Raw genomic sequence first — 21,247 nt, forward strand, 5'->3', positions numbered from 1 at the left:
TTTAATGTATATAGCGCCAACATATTCCGCAGCGCTTTACAAAGCACAATAAGACGACTCGGGGAACATAGATGCAACTAACAAATCTACAGCAGAGTTCCAAGCAGCACAAATATTGTGACAAAGCAGTAAACATTAGGAGGATGACCCTGCCCTTGCGAGCTTACAATCTAATGGGTTGTGGGGGATCTAATGGGTAAATAATCTACAATCTAATGGGTAAATAAGGGGGTGGAGGATGGATGAGGCAGTGATCCTTTGCCTCTGATTATAATGTGACAGAGAAGTAAATAAGGGCTATAGAAGGTTATGAGCTTGTCTGAAAAGGTGTGTTTTAAGAGTACGTTTGAAGATGTCCAGGTTTGGAGCATGACGCACAGGCTGTGGAAGAGAGTTCCAGATAAGGGATGATGCTCGTGTAAAGTCCTGGATGCCAGCATGAGAGGAGGTGATCAGTTTGGAGGCCAGGAGAATTTCTTGGGAGGAGCGGAGGTTGCAGGAGGGACAATATCTTGAGATTAGTGAGGAGATATATGGAGGAGACAACTCATGGAGGGCTTTGTATGTTAGAGTCAGGAGTTTGAACTGGATCCTCTGGGTAATGGGTAACCAGTGGAGAGAACTGCACAGTGGGGCTGCATCAGAGGAGCGTGTGGAGAGGTGAATGAGGCGGGCCGCTGAAGTTAGAAGGGATTGGAGAGGTGCTAGCCTTTTTTTGTGATAGACCACAGAGCAGGGTGTTACAGTAGTCTATTCTAGTATCACACCATCTGATCTGCATGCTTATTCCGGGCCAGTGACTTGTAGTATTAGAGGCGGAGCATCAGCACAGGAGTCGGGCAACTGGCATTGTTTATCAGAGAATAAAGATGGCAGCCACTGTATTCCTCTCACTTCAGGGAAGGTTTAGGTAATGCTGAATACAAACATCCAGGCTGCTGTCAAGTATCCAGTTGCAGGAAGACATAAATGACTTATAATGAAAATAGGGGTTCTCTCCAACCATTTGTAGATATTTGGAATGGATGTGACCTCAGTGGAGGCAAATCCTTCCATACTGCCAGCAGAGTGCACACAGGAGGGGGTCTCTTGGAAGCTTGCCAGGTGATTCAGAGACATTTGTAACCATGCATCCCTACGATGCTTTTGGGGGGACACAGCATGCACCCTCCAGCAGTGAGCAGGGGGGCATAGCTCAGAGATGGAGGGGAGGCTAGCAAAGCTAAGGGGCCAGCAGTATAAGGGGGCACTATAGACACAGGGATATAGCATGCACCCTCCAGCAGTGAGCAGGGGGGCGTAGCTCAGAGATGGAGGGGAGGTTAGCAAAGCTAAGGGGCCAGTAGCATAAGGGGGCATTGCATCAGCACCCGGGCCTGGCCATACATGTCTCTGTTCTGGAGGGCTGTAATTATGACTTCTCTTCCATCAGATATGGCTGCAGTTACTTGGCTTCCTGTCCAGCTGGGAGTCACTCATTGTTTCTCTTCTTTCCTCGCAGCTAAGTCAGTATTGCCACACAAGAACACCAGACCTCAGATCCCCATTTCCAACGCCACCAAGCGGAGCTTCCTGACCAGCCCGGCGGCGGATTCTCACAGCGAGACGAGGAGCTTCCTGCAGCCCGAGGACGCCGAGAAGTCAGTGCCTCATTCCCTGTCATTCTGTTATGTGGAACGCTCAGATTACATCACATGACCACAAGGGGGCGGAGCGCAGTAACTTCTGACTTGCTCTCAAACTTCCAAAACTCTCCTCCCTTAAAGGGAGATGAGCATGAATTTTGAAGAACTGTTTAGACAAACCTCCCCCTAAGGGAAGTTCATAAACAGTGTGGCCTTTTGAGGGTGCAGGAAGCTATTACTTACCTACGGAGCAGCCCACCCCTGGCTATGTGGAGGCATCCATCTTTTCTCGCTCGGTACCGCAGATTGATAATGATATCTGCTCCCCGGGTGTACGCAATACATGCCAAGGACACGCAATGCATGCTGGGAGATGTAGCTTCCATAGATGTGATTACATTTCCCAGCATGCATTGCAGCTGCCAGGGACGCGGGTATTATAGGAATTTCAAACTGCAGCTTCCATATAGGGGAGGGTATGGAGCAGCTCCCCATAGCTGAGTAAATATCTGCTGTACCCCAAACCCCACACACTTTATGGACCTACATTAGGGGAAGGTTCATCCCATGTGATTTCTGGACACAGGACACCCAGGTGCTCGGCATCCTTCAGCAATATGGGAATGAGATGTGCACTGTGTACCGTGTAGCTGCAGCTAGATGGCGCTCTTGCCCTGGGGTATAGTGGAGGGCTGTAGGATGATGGAGAGGAGGAGTTACAGGTATCGCTGCACATACTCCTTTCCAGGCAGAGGTACAATGTGCAGCTGGTTGAGGATGTAGACCTGATTTATTATTTTTGTTTCCTTTAAAAAATCAAAAAACAAATGGGTTTAAGAATTCCCCCCCCCCTTCTTTTGCAATCTGTGGCTCTGCATAAATGTTTGTTGCTCAATAGAAATGTAATGAAATAATCAGAAGGCCGGCACAATTTGTTGCAGAGAGGCAGAAGTGGGTGTGGATGAGAAAGAATCTCCCAGTAGGGATGGGTCAATGAGATGCAAATATTTCTGAGTTCATGCAGGATTATGTACATTTTGTATGCACATATATGCAGCTTGAAGATGGACCAATCAAGTCCCACCCAGGTTTGATTGGTCCATTATCAAGCTGCATAACTTTGCATACAAATGTGCATAATCCTGCATGAACTCGGAAGTATTTGCATGTCGTTCATCACGCCTATCTCCCAGCATGCTGACCACACACTGGCAGATGCAGAATTCCCCCGGAGTGGAGGACGTGTGTACTGCAGGGCATCACAGTTACTATGGCAATCACAGTGCCCTGGTATCCAGCGACCTGCATGTCCATGGAATTGCATGCAGTGTGGAAGAACGCAGAGATGGACATGGTTTATAATTCTGGCTTGCATGCAGAAGTAATGCAAGTCTTATGCGTCTAATTGCCTATCTCCTCTTCTAAGATAAGTGCAGCTACCGCTCATCAATACATTGGCCTCAATTCACTAAGCTTATCTCCTGTCTTTAATAACGTTTCTCTAGTTATCACCATGGTGATGAGGCATGTAGTATTCAGGAAACATATTTACCTCAGGCAAACCTAAAGTTAACTCTTCTGTCTTTAAAGAGAATCTGTACTCTGAAATTCTTACAATAAAAAGCATACCATTCTATTCATTATGTGCTCCTGGTCCCCTCTGTGCTGTTTCTGCCATTCTCTGCTGCAAACCTGGCTTGTAATTGCCAGTTTTAGGCAGTGTTTACAAACAAACTAACCAGCTTCTAATAGGCTCAGCTAAGCAGAGTGTGTTAGTCACACAGAGCCTGCAGGGGGTGTGTACAGCTTCTAGCTAATCACAAGCAGCCCTGCACATTCCAGTCTGACTGCCTCAGCCTGACTGTGCCGACTATAGAGAGAAGATTAGATCATATAACAGAGATAACACAGCTACTGTGCAATTAGGAAAAGCTGCAGTAAGCCAGACCACATTAAAAAAGGCATAGGAATTTATAGCATAGAAGAAATAAAGATAAACAATTTGTTACAGAGTCTCTCTTCAATCCTTAAAATAACTCCAGAGTTAAAGGGAATGTTCAAGCAAAATAAAAAAATTAGTTTCACTTACCTGGGGCTTCTACCAGCCCCATGCAGCCATCCTGTGCCCTCGTAGTCACTCACTGCTGCTCCAGTCCCCCGCTGGCAGCTTGCCGACCTCTGAGGTCGGCGGGACGCATTGCGTACATTTTTACGCATTCCAGCCAGTGCAGGAACATTAACACATACATTTTTACGCATTACTGGTTCAATGCGTAAAAATGCACGCATTGAACCAGTAACGCGTAAAAATGTACGTGTTAATGTTCCTGGACTAGCGGGAATGCGTAAAAATGTACGCAATGCGTCCCGCCGACCTCCGAGGTCAGCAAGCTGCCAGCGGGGGACTGGAACAGCAGTGAGTGACTACGAGGGCACAGGATGGCTGCATGGGGCTGGTAGAAGCAGAACTAGCTGGTGGCGAGGGACTGGAGCAGCAGTGAGTGACTACGAGGGCACAGGATGGCTGCATGGGGCTGATAGAAGCAGAACTAGCTGGTGGCGGGGGACTGGAGCAGCAGTGAGTGACTACGAGGGCACAGGATGGCTGCAGGGGGCTGGTAGAAGCAGAACTAGCTGCCAGCGGGGGACTGGAGCAGCAGTGAGTGACTACGAGGGCACAGGATGGCTGCAGGGGGCTGGTAGAAGCAGAACTAGCTGGCGGTGGGGGACTGGAGCAGCAGTGAGTGACTACGAGGGCACAGGATGGCTGCATGGGGCTGGTAGAAGCAGAACTAGCTAGTGGTGGGGGACTGGAGCAGCAGTGAGCGACTACGAGGGCACAGGATGGCTGCATGGGGCTGGTAGAAGCAGAACTAGCTAGTGGTGGGGGACTGGAGCAGCAGTGAGCGACTACGAGGGCACAGGATGGCTGCATGGGGCTGGTAGAAGCAGAACTAGCTGGTGGTGGGGGACTGGAGCAGCAGTGAGCGACTACGAGGGCACAGGATGGCTGCATGGGGCTGGTAGAAGCAGAACTAGCTGGTGGCGGGGGACTGGAGCAGCAGTGAGTGACTACGAGGGCACAGGATGGCTGCATGGGGCTGGTAGAAGCAGAACTAGCTGGCGGAGGGGGACTGGAGCAGCAGTGAGTGACTACGAGGACACAGGATGGCTGCATGGGGCTGGTAGAAGCCCCAGGTAAGTGAAACTCATTTTTTTATTTTGCTTGAACCTTCCCTTTTAAAGACAGGCTGTTAATTAACTGCGTGTGAAAATTACTACAGAGGAGGTAAATTGAGTAATGAAGAGAGAAGATAACACTCTGTGTGGTGGCAAGTTCTATCTTGCCTTATCTCCAGCATGATCTTAGTGAATTGAGGCCATTGATACATAGCATAGGGAATATGATGGGTCTGCCTTGGGTGTTCAGCGTAGCTGTATAGAATAACATCTCACTACGTTGTTGGAAACACATCTTTACGACAAGATAATGATGTCATCTAATTATTACCCATCAGTCAGTTGTGATTACAGCCAGGTTCTGCACACAGCGCACCTCCCATAAATCTTAATAACCGGCTTATGTAACTTTATAGTTCAGTTTAATTAGCCTTGATTATTGCAAATAAGGGGAGTGGATTGTGTGGCGGCGTTGCTTGAGATATGTGAGCTCCATGGTATACTTCTCCTAAAACATGCATCTTTATTTGTTATATTCTCCTCTGGCTGGCATGGCATAAAGTCTTCCATATGAATAGTATCACCCGCGTAGATCATGGCTCTACCTCTCGGGTAATGGTTCAGGGCTGAGTGCTGTACAGACACATCACAATCCTACAGGCTAGTGAGGGGTGTGTTACTCTGGAGGGAGGAGGAGGGATGACATGCAGCACATCACGGCACGGTCTCCAGCGGGAGGTGTGAGGAAGTAAACGATCGGTCTGGTGCCGCTAGAGATCTGGCATGCTGGATAATTAGGCGATGCCAGGGGGGCTATGTACACACTGGAGTCTTGGCCGAGATGGGCCTTAATTTCCATCGCTCTGACTTCCATCCAATGTTTGTATATAGCTTAAAGTCAATGTGAACCGTGTGGTAAAAAAAAAAAGCCAGATACTTACCTAAGGAGAGGTAAGGCTCTGGGCCCTATAGAGTCTTCCTGTTCCTGTAATCTCTTGCGCAGGTACACTGCGTTTTAAATGACAATATTTTAATCTATAACAAATATTGTATGTACTCTGCCTCTGGGTTTACAATGTCTCCTCATCACCCAGTCTGTAGAATGTGATGTTTTAGCAAACAAGTGGTCTTATCTGTTTGTTACAAATTGGCTAGCATCCCTATGAGACCCTCCTGATGTTGTAAGTAAGGCTTCTAATAACGTTTATCTATGTTTGCAAAAGAATATGTCATTTTGATGTCTGGCGTAAATAAGCTGCCTGTTGTAACATCTTGTCAGTATACACACTTATCTGACGAAGGCTTATTAGCTGAAATCTTACTCCTTTACTTCTTAATAAATGGTATTATCCTGATTCACAACTTCTTGCTTTCACTGATGGCTAACACAACACTTCACTGCTACTTCACACTAATTAGTGGGACATCACTACACACCCATATCTAGTTCAGCCGATGAAATCTGCTGTGCCAGTCTGTCAGTGTGTGGCCAACAGTCAATATAATCACATTATCGGGAGTGTCCTCTGGCTCTATGTAATGCCAGTCAGCATTAGATGGCTACATATATAGATATTGTTACTGCACGCTGATAGCTTTGTCTCTTCCATAATATTATTTGCTCTGTGTATTGTGATCTAATCATTGTTGGTTTCCCTGTAATTGAGGACGGCCTGTGATTAACATCTCACATTTAATTACTGTGCAGCGGTAGAGGCAGCTCTGCGTTCAGCCCGTCCCATCCGCTCCTCCCCCTCAGACAGAAGCAGCAGAAAGCCGTGCACACCGAGGACAGCCCCAGTAAGTATGAGAGCCTAGAGCTGGCCTATCACACCACTGATCTATCCTCTGTCATAGCTGGGGACTGTACAGCTGATGTATCCTCTGTCCTAGCTGGGGGCTGTACAGCTGATCTATGCTCTGCCATAGCTGGGGTCTGTACAGCTGATCTATCCTCTGTCATAGCTGGGGGCTGTACAGCTGATCTATCCTCTGTCATAGCTGGGGGCTGTACAGCTGATGTATCCTCTGTCATAGCTGGGGGCTGTACAGCTGATCTATCCTCTGTCATAGCTGGGGGTGTACAGCTGATCTATCCTCTTTCAGAGCTGGGGCTGTACATCTGATATTTTCTCTGTCATAGCTGGGGGCTGTACAGCTGATCTATCCTGTGTCATAGCTGGGGGCTGTACAGCTGATGTATCCCCTGTCATAGCTGGGGACTTTATAGCAGATCTATCCTCTGTCATAGCTGGGGGCTGTACAGCTGATCTATCTTCTGTCATAGCTGGGGGCTGTATAGCTGATCTATCCTCTGTCATAGCTGGGGGCTGTACAGCTGATCTATCCTCTGTCATAGCTGGGGTCTGTACAGCTGATCTCTTTTCTCATAGCTGGGGGCTGTACAGCTGATGTATCCTCTGTCATAGCTGGGGGCTGTACAGCTGATGTATCCTCTGTCATAGCTGGGGGCTGTAAAGCTGATCTCTTTTCTCATAGCTGGGGGCTGTACAGCTGATGTATCCTCTGTCATAGCTGGGGGCTGTACAGCTGATCTATCCTCTGCCATAGCTGGGGGCTGTACAGCTGATCTATCCTCTGTCATAGCTGGGGGCTGTACAGCTGATCTATCCTCTGTCATAGCTGGGGGCTGTACAGCTGATGTATCCTCTGCCATAGCTGGGGCTGTACAGCTGATCTATCCTCTGTCATAGCTGGGGGCTGTACAGCTGATCTATCCTCTGCCATAGCTGGGGCTGTACAGCTGATCTATCCTCTGTCATAGCTGGGGGCTGTACAGCTGATGTATCCTCTGCCATAGCTGGGGCTGTACAGCTGATCTATCCTCTGTCATAGCTGGGGGCTGTACAGCTGATGTATCCTCTGCCATAGCTGGGGGCTGTACAGCTGATCTATCCTGTGTCATAGCTGGGGGCTGTACAGCTGATGTATCCCCTGTCATAGCTGGGGACTTTATAGCAGATCTATCCTCTGTCATAGCTGGGGGCTGTACAGCTGATCTATCTTCTGTCATAGCTGGGGGCTGTATAGCTGATCTATCCTCTGTCATAGCTGGGGGCTGTACAGCTGATCTATCCTCTGTCATAGCTGGGGTCTGTACAGCTGATCTCTTTTCTCATAGCTGGGGGCTGTACAGCTGATGTATCCTCTGTCATAGCTGGGGGCTGTACAGCTGATGTATCCTCTGTCATAGCTGGGGGCTGTACAGCTGATCTCTTTTCTCATAGCTGGGGGCTGTACAGCTGATCTATCTTCTGTCATAGCTGGGGGCTGTACAGCTGATCTATCCTCTGTCATAGCTGGGGTCTGTACAGCTGATCTCTTCTCATAGCTGGGGGCTGTACAGCTGATGTATCCTCTGTCATAGCTGGGGGCTGTACAGCTGATGTATCCTCTGTCATAGCTGGGGGCTGTACAGCTGATCTCTTTTCTCATAGCTGGGGGCTGTACAGCTGATCTATCCTCTGCCATAGCTGGGGGCTGTACAGCTGATCTATCCTCTGTCATAGCTGGGGGCTGTACAGCTGATCTATCCTCTGTCATAGCTGGGGCTGTGCAGCTGATCTATCCTCTGTCAGAGCTGGGGGCTGTATAGCTGATGTATCCTGTGTCATAGCTGGGGGCTGTACAGCTGATGTATCCCCTGTCATAGCTGGGGACTTTATAGCAGATCTATCCTCTGTCATAGCTGGGGTCTGTACAGCTGATCTCTTTTCTCATAGCTGGGGGCTGTACAGCTGATCTATCCTCTGTCATAGCTGGGGGCTGTACAGCTGATCTATCCGATGTCAGAGCGATTGCCAGCAGTTGTCTCTTGTATATGGGATGTCTGTGCAGCTGTTCTCAGAAAATCATTGTAAAATTTTTCTCCACAGATCACAGAGATCGCGCTAATTCTCTCACCAGATCAGAAGTGCCTCCTCGCTCCTCAGTGATCGCGTGGGGAGAGAAGAAGCCAAGGTCAGTGTGTCATCAGTCACATGATTCCAACTGTCACCACCCACCCACTGCTCTGTCACCTGAAGTGATCATCATGGGCAGTGTTCAGCTGTAGTGGGTGCATACAGTCATCCAATGATTGCCAGTTTTACCACCGCCATGTAGTATGAGGGCCCTTCCGTGCCGAGCCTGCTGGGTTGCGTCACAATGGACAATATCACTGCTCTGCACTGCAATGATATTCCTATGGGGCGCTGCACAGTGAGTGCGAGCGGCAGGCTCAAATGCAGTAATGCACCGCATGCTGTGTGATAACGGAGCAACTCCCACTTTTACAGTGGCAGTGAAGTATACATTGTACTTAAAGGACTTACGAGGCAAAAAAGTCCTAAAAAGTTAAATACCTGCATGTAATAGCAATGCACGGAGGGCGCCGTCCGCCGGGTCCCCGCAGCTCAATGTGCCCCCCGGCCGGTCCCGACCCCCCAGCCCGGGTCGGGCTCTTCCTCCTCCACAAAGATGGCCGCCGGAGCTGGCCGCCGCTGCGCAGTCTGCATATGCGCGAGTGCGGCTGCGCAGCTCTAGGGCCTCCCCCCGATCCACGCTACTGTTGCCCTCCGTGCATTGCTATTACATGCAGGTATTTAACTTTTTAGGAATTTTTCGCCTCGTAAGTCCTTTAAGATGCTTTGGGGTATTAACCGGCTCCCCTCTCCCTCAAACCTCCTTCACATCAGCGTTTCTTCAATGATGATATTGGGACACTGCTCCATACAGTTTACCTCAACAACAATAATAAAAGCTCATTGCGCAGCTTATTTAAAAACCAGAAAGTTTTTTATTATGCCATTGCACTCACGTTCTTTGGAGATATTGTAAGGGCATGCGGAGTACATGAACGGGCTCCCCCCCCCCCCCATGCGGCCATTGCTCAGTTGGTAAACGGATCACGAGCCGGCTCATCCGCCGCTAGTCCTCCCTATCCACGCGTGCTTTCACTTCCGCATGTGGCTCCTCCCATTCGATTTCGTCACTGGCGTGACTCAGATGAGTCACGCCAGTGGCGAAATCGATTTGGAGGAGCCACATGCGGAAGTGAAAGCACGCGTGGATAGGGAGGACTAGCGGCGGATGAGTGGGAGATCCTGTTCATGTACTCCGCATGCCCTTACAATATCTCCAAAAAACCGTGAGTGCAATGGCATAATAAAACTTTCTGAGTTTTAAATAAGCTGCGCAATGAGCTTTTATTATTGTTGTTGAGGTAAACTGTATGGAGCAGTGTCCCAATATCATCTTTGAAGAAACGCTGATGTGAAGGAGGTTTGAGGGCGAGGGGAGCCGGTTAATACCCGAAAAGTGTCTTAAGGCCTATGTAATCCAGGCCCTCCTCTGTTGGTGAGTGTGGATCTCACAGGGTGATGTCGGTGGAGGTGTAGTGGATTAATATGCAACAATATGAAGCGCTGATCTGATGTTGAAAGTGTACCACTAGAAGAAACAGCTCATTCTTAAATCAGAGGCATACCTGTATACAAATTGCATTGTTTAGACGCTGGAACTGTTTTTGAACTATTATATTTAACCACTTCGGGACCGGCCGCCTAATCCCCCCTAAGGACCAGGGCATTTTGCGGTGGAGGGGGGTGCGCGCGTTTGGGGGGGTCGGGCGCCCGCATCCCGTCTGTGGCTGGCTGGGCAGTGTCCCCCCCCCCCCCCCCCTATGGTGGCAAGTGTCCCCCCTGTAGCTGGCAGCCATCACTTACCTTCCAGGCGCCAGCGATGAGCCGCAGTAGCCCCCTTCTTCTCCGGCCGGCATCTCCGCTCCAAATGACGCTCAGGTCGGGTCGCGGCTTGATGACGTCATCAAGCCGGGACCCGGCGCTGACGTCAGACGGAGCACAGATGCCGGCCAGAGTGGTGGGGGGCACCGATCGTTGCTGGAACAGCAGGGAGGTGAGTGGATCCTCTTCTTTTCCCCCCTGCTGCCGCCGCTGTCAAGGTGATCACTACGATCCGACGGGGATTGTAGTGATCACGTGATCAGCAGCCATACGCGATGGCTGCTGATCACTGAGGGGAGATGCCAGCTGTCATATGACAGCTTAATCTCCCCCTCTAGGTGCGCACGATCGCGTCGGGAGCGGTGTGTCTGGTGTGTTCTTTGAACTTCATGGTGTTGTTGCTACCTATATTCTCTTAGGGCCCGTTCACATCTAAAACCGCGAAACGCCGGCGATTACCGCTGGTGTTTTGCGGGAGTAATTTTCCCGCGATTAACGCGGAAAAATCACTGGATACTGCGGCGGTTTTGGAGCGATCACAATTAGCGTGCTATGCATGCTAATCGCTAAACACTAATCGCAAACCGCTGCATGTAACACATTTGCGGTTAACGCTAACCGCAAACACGGTAGTGAGAACACTGCCATTTGTTACATGTTGTAGCGGTTTGCCTAGAGCGGGAATCGCGCGATTCCCGCTCAAGTCAGAACGGGCCCTTAGACAACCTCTGGGGCCGTCAGAGCAGCTATATTTGTACTGACATTAGATTACACACAGGTGCACTCTATTTAGTCATTAGCACTCATCAGGCAATGTCTATGGGCAACTGACTGCACTCAGATCAAAGGGGGCAGAAGAATTATGCACACACCACTTTGCAGTTATTTATTTGTAAAAAATGTTTGGAATCATGTATGATTTTCGTTCCACTTCTCACATGTACAGCACTGTGTATTGGTATGTATGTATGTATGTATATATATATACAGTGGAGGAAATAATTATTTGACCCCTCACTGATTTTGTAAGTTTGTCCAATGACAAAGAAATGAAAAGTCTCAGAACAGTATCATTTCAATGGTAAGTTTATTTTAACAGTGGAAGATAGCACATCAAAAGGAAAATCGAAAAAATAACCTTAAATAAAAGATAGCAACTGATTTGCATTTCATTGAGTGAAATAAGTTTTTGAACCCCTACCAACCATTAAGAGTTCTGGCTCCCACAGAGTGGTTAGACACTTCTACTCAATTAGTCACCCTCATTAAGGACACCTGTCTTAACTAGTCACCTGTATAAAAGACACCTGTCCACAGAATCAATCAATCAAGCAGACTCCAAACTCTCCAACATGGGAAAGACCAAAGAGCTGTCCAAGGATGTCAGAGACAAAATTGTAGACCTGCACAAGGCTGGAATGGGCTACAAAACCATTAGCAAGAAGCTGGGAGAGAAGGTGACAACTGTTGGTGCGATTGTTCGAAAATGGAAGGAGCACAATCTGACCATCAATCGACCTCGCTCTGGGGCTCCACGCAAGATCTCACCTCGCGGGGTGTCAATGGTTCTGAGAAAGGTGAAAAAGCATCCTAGAACTACACGGGAGGAGTTTAGTGAATGACCTCAAATTAGCAGAGACCACAGTCGCCAAGAAAACCATTGGAAACACATTACACCGCAATGGATTAAAATCCTGCAGGGCTCGCAAGGTCCCCCTGCTCAAGAAGGCACATGTGCAGGCCCGTCTGAAGTTTGCCAATGAACACCTGAATGATTCTGTGAGTGACTGGTAGAAGGTGATGTGGTCTGATGAGACCAAAATAGAGCTCTTTGGCATTAACTCAACTCGCTGTGTTTGGAGGAAGAAAAATGCTGCCTATGACCCCCAAAACACCGTCCCCACCGTCAAGCATGGGGGTGGAAACATTTTGCTTTGGGGGTGTTTTTCTGCTAAGGGCACAGGACAACTAAATCGCATTAACGGGAAAATGGACGGAGCCATGTATCGTGAAATCCTGAACGACAACCTCCTTCCCTCTGCCAGGAAACTGAAAATGGGTCGTGGATGGGTGTTCCAGCACGACAATGACCCAAAACATACAGCAAAGGCAACAAAGGAGTGGCTCAAGAAGAAGCACATTAAGGTCATGGAGTGGCCTAGTCAGTCTCCGGACCTTAATCCAATAGAAAACCTATGGAGGGAGCTCAAGCTCAGAGTTGCACAGAGACAGCCTCGAAACCTTAGGGATTTAGAGGTGATCTGCAAAGAGGAGTGGACCAACATTCCTCCTAAAATGTGTGCAAACTTGGTCATCAATTACAAGAAACGTTTGACCTCTGTGCTTGCAAAGAAGGGTTTTTCCACTAAGTATTAAGTCTTTTATTGTTAGAGGGTTCAAAAACGTATTTCACTCAATGAAATGCAAATCAGTTGCTATCTTTTATTTAAGGTTATTTTTTTGATTTTCCTTTTGATGTGCTATCTGCCACTGTTAAAATAAACCTACCATTGAAATGATACTGTTCTGAGACTTTTCATCTCTTTGTCACTGGACAAACTTACAAAATCAGTGAGGGGTCAAATATTATATTATATATATATATATATATATATATATATATATATATATATATATATATATATATATATATATATATATATATATATATATATATATATATATATATATATATATATATATATATATATATATATATTATATATATATATATTATATATATATAATATATATATATATATATATATATAATATATATATTTTTTGTTTTAATTAAGGCCATAGATAATAGTCTTACGCATTGTACATGCAGATGTGTTAAGCCCCATCTATACCATACCATTTTTTTATTCGATTCAATCCGACATGTCCAATCGGGATTTGATTCGATTCCATTTGCCATTGCAAAACAATGGTAAATTGAATCGAATCCCGATCGGACATGTAAGGCCTACTACACAAAAAACGCTCCAAAAAATGCTAGGCATGTTTTAGAAAACGTCTCTAAACTTGCCTAGAATCGCTCTGAAATCAGCTCCAAAAACTGCTAGCGTTTTGAGGATCTGCTAGCGATTTTGGTGTGCACTGAGCCTCAGATTGAATCGAATCAATGAATCGAATTGAATCGAATCGGACAAAAAAGAGTTCTATTTTTCTGGCATTGTCCAAACCCGTACATTCCAGATACACAGCATTAAAGACACAGATGATGCCTGTGCATTAACCACTTGCCGACCGCCCACAGCCCATGGGCGGCGGCAAAGTGGATGCCTTAAGGACCGCAATACGCCTTAGGGCGTTGCGTCCTTTTCCTATGCCGGGGGAGCGATCGCGTCATTGATGACGCGCGCTTCCCCCGGCAACTGGCTCCGCCCACCCGCCGTAACATCCCGCCGGCCATACGGAAGCGCCGGCGGGATGTTAACCCCGCGATCGCCGCTACAAAGTGTATAATACACTTTGTAATGTATACAAAGTGTATTATACAGGCTGCCTCCTGCCCTGGTGGTCCCAGTGTCGGAGGGACCACCAGGGCAGGCTGCAGCCACCCTAGTCTGCACCCAAACACACTGATCTGCCCCCCCCCGCCCACTGATCGCCCACAGCACCCCTCAGACCCCCCCCTGCCCACCCCCCAGACCCCTGTTTGCACCCAATCACCCCCCTAATAACCCATCAATCACTCCCTGTCACTATCTATCAACGCTATTTTTTTTTTTATCTCCCCCCCCCCCTGCCCCCTGCCCCCTCCTGATCACCCCCCCACCCCTCAGATTCTCCCCAGGACCCCCCCCAGACCCCCCCCCCCCCCCGTGTACTGTATGCATCTATCCCCCCTGATAACCTGTCAATCACCCGTCAATCACCCGTCAATCACCCATCAATCACCCATCAATCACCCCCTGTCACTGCCACCCAACAATCAGCCCCTAACCTGCCCCTTGCGGGCAATCTGATCACCCACCCACACCAATAGATCGCCCGCAGATCCGACATCAGATCACCTCCCAAATCCATTGTTTACATCTATTCTCTCCTCTAAACACCCACTAATTACCCATCAATCACCCCCTATCACCACCTGTCACTTTTACCTATCAGATCAGACCCTAATCTGCCCCTTGCGGGCACCCAATCACCCGCCCACACGCTCAGATTGCCCTCAGACCCCCCCTCCCCCCCTTATCAATTCGCCAGTGCATTAATTACATCTGGTCTTCCCTGTAATAATCCACTGATCACCTGTCAATCACCTGCCAATCACCTATCACCCATCAATCACCCCCTGTCACCCCCTGTCACTGCCACCCATCAATCAGCCCCTAACCTGCCCCTTGCGGGCAATTTGATCACCCACCCACACCAATAGATCGCCCGCAGATCCGACATCAGATCACCTCCCAAATCCATTGTTTACATCTATTCTCTCCTCTAAACACCCACTAATTACCCATCAATCACCCCCTATCACCACCTGTCACTTTTACCTATCAGATCAGACCCTAATCTGCCCCTTGCGGGCACCCAATCACCCGCCCACACGCTCAGATTGCCCTCAGACCCCCCCTCCCCCCCTTATCAATTCGCCAGTGCATTAATTACATCTGGTCTTCCCTGTAATAATCCACTGATCACCTGTCAATCACCTGCCAATCACCTATCACCCATCAATCACCCCCTGTCACCCCCTGTCACTGCCACCCATCAATCAGCCCCTAACCTGCCCCTTGCGGGCAATCTGATCACCCACCCACACCATCCGATCGCCTGCAGACCCGCAGTCAGATCACCTCCCAAGTGCATTGCATCTGTTCTCTCCTCTAAACACCCACTAATTACCCATCAATCACCCCCTGTCACTGCTACCCATCAGATTAGACCCCCATCTGCCCCTAGGGCACCCAATCACCCGCCCACACCCTCGGACCCCAGCCCTGATCACCTCGCCATTGCATTACTTGCATCTATTCCCCCCACTAATCACTCCTTGAGACACCCATCAATCACCTCCTGTCACTACCTGTCACCCCCTAGCACACCTACCCATCAGATCAGGCCCTAATTTGCCCCGTGTGGGCTCCTGATCACTCGGCCAAACCCTCAGATCCCCCTTAGACCCCCTTCCGATCACCTCCCCAGTGCATTGAGTGCATCTATTTTCCCCTCTAATCACCCCCTGAGACACCCATCAATCACCTCCTGTCACCCCCCCCTAGCACTCCTATCCATCAGATCAGGCCCAATACAACCTGTCATCTAAAAGGCCACCCTGCTTATGACCGGTTCCACAAAATTCGGCCCCTCATAGACCACCTGTCATCAAAATTTGCAGATGCTTATACCCCTGAACAGTCATTTTGAGACATTTGGTTTCCAGACTACTCACGGTTTTGGGCCCGTAAAATGCCAGGGCGGTATAGGAACCCCACAAGTGACCCCATTTTAGAAAAAGACACCCCAAGGTATTCTGTTAGGTGTATGATGAGTTCATAGAAGATTTTATTTTTTGTCAAAAGTTAGCGGAAATTTATTTTTATTGGGGTTTTTTCACAAAGTGTCATTTTTCACTAACTTGTGACTAAAAATAAAATCTTCGATGACCTCGCCATACACCTAATGGAATACCTTGGGGTGTCTTCTTTCTAAAATGGGGTCACTTGTGGGGTTCCTATACTGCCCTGGCATTTTAGGGGCCCTAAACCGTGAGGAGTAGTCTAGAAAACAAATGCCTCAAAATGACCTGTGAATAGGACGTTGGGCCCCTTAGCGCACCTAGGCTGCAAAAAAAGTGTCACACATGTGGTATCGCCGTACTCAGGAGAAGTAGTATAATGTGTTTTGGGGTGTATTTTTACACAGACCCATGCTGGGTGGGAGAAATCTCTCTGTAAATGGACAATTGTGTGTAAAAAAAATCAAACAATTGTCATGTACAGAGATATTTCTACCACCCAGCATGGGTATGTGTAAAAATACACCACAAAACACATTATACTACTTCTCCTGAGTACGGCGGTACCACGTGTGGCACTTTTTTACACCCTAAGTGCGCTAAGGGGCCCAAAGTCCAATGAGTACCTTTAAGATTTCACAGGTCATTTTGCGACATTTAGTTTCAAGACTACTCCTCGCGGTTTAGGGCCCCTAAAATGCCAGGGCAGTATAGGAACCCCACAAATGACCCCATTCTAGAAAGGAGACACCCAAAGGTATTCCGTTAGGAGTATGGTGAGTTCATAGAAGATTTTATTTTTTGTCACAAGTTAGCGGAATATGACACTTTGTGAAGAAAAACAATTCAAATCAATTTCCGCTAACTTGTGGCAAAAAATAAAATCTTCTATGAACTCACCATACTCCTAACGGAATACCTTGGGGTGTCTTCTTTGTAAAATGGGGTCATTAGTGGGGTTCCTATACTGCCCTGGCATTTTAGGGGCCCTAAACCGTGAGGAGTAGTCTTGAAACAAAAATGACCTGTGAAATCCTAAAGGTACTCATTGGACTTTGGGCCCTTTAGCGCAGTTAGGGTGCAAAAAAGTGCCACACATGTGGTATTGCCGTACTCGGGAGAAGTAGTATAATGTGTTTTGGGGTGTATTTTTACACATACCCATGCTGGGTGGGAGAAATACCTCTGTAAATGACAATCTTTTGATTTTTTTACACACAATTGTCCATTTACAGAGTTATTTCTCCCACCCAGCATGGGTATGTGTAAAAATACACCCCAAAACACATTGTACTACTTCTCCCGAGTACGGCGATACCACATGTGTGGCACTTTTTTGCACCCTAACTGCGCTAAAGGGCCCAAAGTCCAATGAGTACCTTTAGGATTTCACAGGTCATTTTGAGAAATTTCGTTTCAAGACTACTCCTCACGGTTTAGGGCCCCTTAAATGCCAGGGCAGTATAGGAACCCCACAAATGACCCCATTTTAGAAAGAAGACACCCCAAGGTATTCCGTTAGTAGTATGGCGAGTTCATAGATTTTATTTTTTGTCACAAGTTAGCGGAAATTGATTTTAATTGTGTTTTTTCACAAAGTGTCATTTTCCGCTAACTTTTGACAAAAAATAAAATCTTCTATGAACTCACCATACTCCTAACGGAATACCTTGGGGTGTCTTCTTTCTTTTTTTTTTTTTTGTATCTTCTTTCTAAAATGGGGTCATTTGTGGGGTTCCTATACTGCCCTGGCATTTTAGGGGCCCTAAACCGTGAGGAGTAGTCTTGAAACAAAATTTCTCAAAATGACCTGTGAAATCCTAAAGGTACTCATTGGACTTTGGGCCCTTTAGCGCAGTTAGGGTGCAAAAAAGTGCCACACATATGGTATCGCCGTACTCAGGAGAAGTAGTATAATGTGTTTTGTGGTGTATTTTTACACATACCCATGCTGAGTGGGAGAAAGATCTCTGTAAATGGACAATTGTGTGTAAAAAAAATTAACAAATTGTCATTTACAGAGATATTTCTCCCACCCAGCATGGGTATGTGTAAAAATACACCCCAAAACACATTATACTACTTCTCCTGAGTACGGCAATACCACATGTGTGGCACTTTTTTGCAGCCTAACTGCGCTAAGGGGTCCAAAGTCCAATGAGCACCTTTAGGCTTTACAGGGGTGCTTACAATTTAGCACCCCCCAAAATGTCAGGACAGTAAACACACCCCACAAATGACCCCATTTTGGAAAGTAGACCCTTCAAGGTATTCAGAGAGGGGCATGGTGAGTCCGTGGCAGATTTCATTTTTTTTTGTCGCAAGTTAGAAGAAATGGAAATTTTTTTTTTTTTTTTTTTTCTCACAAAGTGTCATTTTCCGCTTACTTGTGAAAATACACTTAGGGTGTAAATATCTTCTATGAACTCACTATGCCTCTCAGTGAATACTTTGGGATGTCTTCTTTCCAAAATGGGGTCATTTGGGGGGTATTTATACTATCCTGGAATTCTAGCCCCTCATGAAACATGACAGGGGGTCAGAAAAGTCAGAGATGCTTGAAAACGGGAAAATTCACTTTTTGCACCATAGTTTGTAAACGCTATAACTTTTACCCAAACCAATAAATATACACTGAATGGGTTTTTTTTTTATCAAAAACATGTTTGTCCACATTTTTCGTGCTGCATGTATACAGAAATTTTACTTTATTTGAAAAATGTCAGCACAGAAAGTTAAAAAAATCATTTTTTTGCCAAAATTCATGTCTTTTTTGATGAATATAATAAAAAGTAAAAATCGCAGGAGCAATCAAATAGCACCAAAAGAAAGCTTTATTAGTGACAAGAAAAGGAGCCAAAATTCATTTAGGTGGTAGGTTGTATGAGCGAGCAATAAACCGTGAAAGCTGCAGTGGTCTGAATGGAAAAAAAGTGGCCGGTCCTTAAGGGGTAGAAAGCCCTAGGTCCTCAAGTGGTTAAACATGTATTTTAAATAAATGTATCTCTCACTAGCCAATATCCATAGAAAGGGGGGGGTCATCTCATGACTAGGGCGGGTCAATGAGATGCAAATAAGTCTGTTAATACAGGATTATGTTAATGTTACTTGTAAATTTATGCAGCATGGAAATGAACCAATTAAATTTCAACTGAAAGTTTTGATTGGTCCATTTTCAAGCTCCATACAAAATTTGCATAATCCTTGAATTTGTAGTTATTTGCATCTCATTGAACTTGCCTAGTCATGACCCCTATAGAGGATAAAGATGACAGTCTTGGCAGGGGAGAGTGTCTTTGTTGGGCCCAGCAGGGAAGGAAGGGCAAAACAATAGAATTATAGAAATGGATTTAATATACCTGTAAACTATTCTTTAATGTATTGAAACCAAATCACTTATATTACAAGCAATCTTGTGCAGGTACTGAGTGATATCTGTTCTTTTTTCCCTCCGCAGGCCACTGTCACAGCCGCCTTTTGCCCTGCACTGTGGCGATGATGTCGATGCGACCTCTGGAGATAGTATTAGCCTTGCCCGGTCCATCAGCAAGGACAGTCTGGCTTCAAACATCATAAACGCCACACCGAAGCACCACCTGCCCCCCACATCTATGCCAGTCAGTGCTCGAAGCCTGCTGGGACATGTAGAGATTGAAGATGATGAGGAGGAGCTTGTCGCCTTCATTAGATCGGGTGAATCATCCAGTCACGGAGACCTTGAAGTGCAGAGCATCTCGTCCCGAGGCTCCAGCCAGCAGGCCACCGCACGATCTCCAGGGAGACCTCAGCCAGACGTGGACGGCAAATCCAACAGCTTCTTCTTGGAACCTCTTATGCCCGCGGTTCTAAAAGTAGCAAAGGAGAAACAGGCCGTCCCCAAAAGAGAAGAGTATGGCGAAGGCAAAACGAGGGGATTTGTTCCAAGGCGCGAGCATGACGGCACCCAGTCTTTCCCTCGAAAGAAAATCACCACTAATCACACTGCACATAACTTGAACAGGACTTATACCCCTATCAGTAGTTCAGAATTCTCAGCTTCTGAAAGCCCTAGAGCTGAACCCTTACAACTGTCCTTGCAAAGCGGGAATGGGGCGTTCCGGCCTCTCGCCACCAGTAGCGTCGACCCCTCTGAGCAGTCCAGCAGCGGGTTTTTTCTCCATGATTCCAAGCCGCAGACTATTGATGAAGAAAAGCTGGTGCACCTTCTAGCTGATAAAGTCCAGGAAGCAGATAGCACGTGGACAATATTGAGGCCAGACTCCGACTCTGACCATCTGGATTTGGAGGACGAGTGTGAACCGGATCTTCCTCCTCACCCGAGAAGCAAATGTATTGGTGAAGAAGAATCTGCCAAGCTGCAGGAAGACATGAAAGTAAAAGAAAACGACGACAAGGACGATGCCAGCGGACGATCCAGCCCTTGTCTGAGCACCATCTCCCAAGTCAGCAGCGTCTCCATGGCTAGTGGAAGCGTACGAATGACCAGCTTTGCCGAAAGGAAGTTTCAAAGACTCAATAGCTATGAAACGAAATCTAGCACTAGCAGCTCGCAGAAAACCACTCCAGACGGTTCCGAATGCTGCCCTCCTCCGTTGACCACCTGGAAGCAGCGGAGAGAGCAGAGCCCTGGTGGACAAAACAAGGACAATGCCAACGTCCTAGCTTCTGAACTCGTGCAGTTGCACATGCAGCTCGAGGAGAAGAGGAGAGCCATTGAAGCTCAGAAGAAGAAGATGGAGTCTCTGTCGGCAAGGCAGCGCTTAAAACTCGGCAAGGCTGCTTTCCTACACGTTGTAAAAAAGTCCAAACATGAAGGTGCTCCTCATCCATTAAAGCCAGAACATAGTCTGAGGGACTTCGCAAAGCAAATCACAGAAGAAGCTGAGACTTTGGCCCTCACTTCAAAAGCGGAACAAGGCCTGGAAAAAGTAGACTTTGAAAGCGAAGTCTCCAAGGAAACAAAGGTTCAAGAAGTTTGCGAACAGAAGATGAAAGAACCTGATTTGGAGGAAGCTGAGGTGTGTAATATCATCCCGGACGATGCTGATTCAGAGGTCGATGTCAATGAGTGTAACCTTTCCATTGAAAAGTTAAATGAAACAATAAGTACCTTACAGCAGGCTATACTGAAAATCTCCCAACAGCAGGAGCTTCTTATGAAGGCTCCAGCCTCCGCGCTACCAACATTAAAGAGCAATATCCAGGACCTCAAATTAAAACCACCG

The 21,247-nt window shown here is 47.2% G+C and overlaps 1 protein-coding gene across 2 annotated transcripts in view; it reads left to right on the forward strand.

The window, feature by feature from the left end:
* Window positions 1-21,247, forward strand: part of CAMSAP1 (calmodulin regulated spectrin associated protein 1) — a 124,447-nt gene that overhangs the window by 69,500 nt on the left and 33,700 nt on the right. For both annotated transcript variants that reach the window (XM_068249202.1, XM_068249203.1), the window contains 4 exons: window positions 1,502-1,640; window positions 6,514-6,605; window positions 8,702-8,786; window positions 19,480-21,247. The exon at window positions 19,480-21,247 is cut by the window's right edge and continues 597 nt beyond it. In XM_068249202.1, coding sequence (XP_068105303.1) covers window positions 1,502-1,640; window positions 6,514-6,605; window positions 8,702-8,786; window positions 19,480-21,247 — 2,084 coding nt within the window. The remainder of the gene's footprint in view (window positions 1-1,501; window positions 1,641-6,513; window positions 6,606-8,701; window positions 8,787-19,479) is intronic.

The sequence above is a fragment of the Hyperolius riggenbachi genome, chromosome 8 (genome assembly GCF_040937935.1).
Source record: "Hyperolius riggenbachi isolate aHypRig1 chromosome 8, aHypRig1.pri, whole genome shotgun sequence".
In the NCBI taxonomy this organism is placed as follows: Eukaryota; Metazoa; Chordata; class Amphibia; order Anura; family Hyperoliidae; genus Hyperolius; species Hyperolius riggenbachi.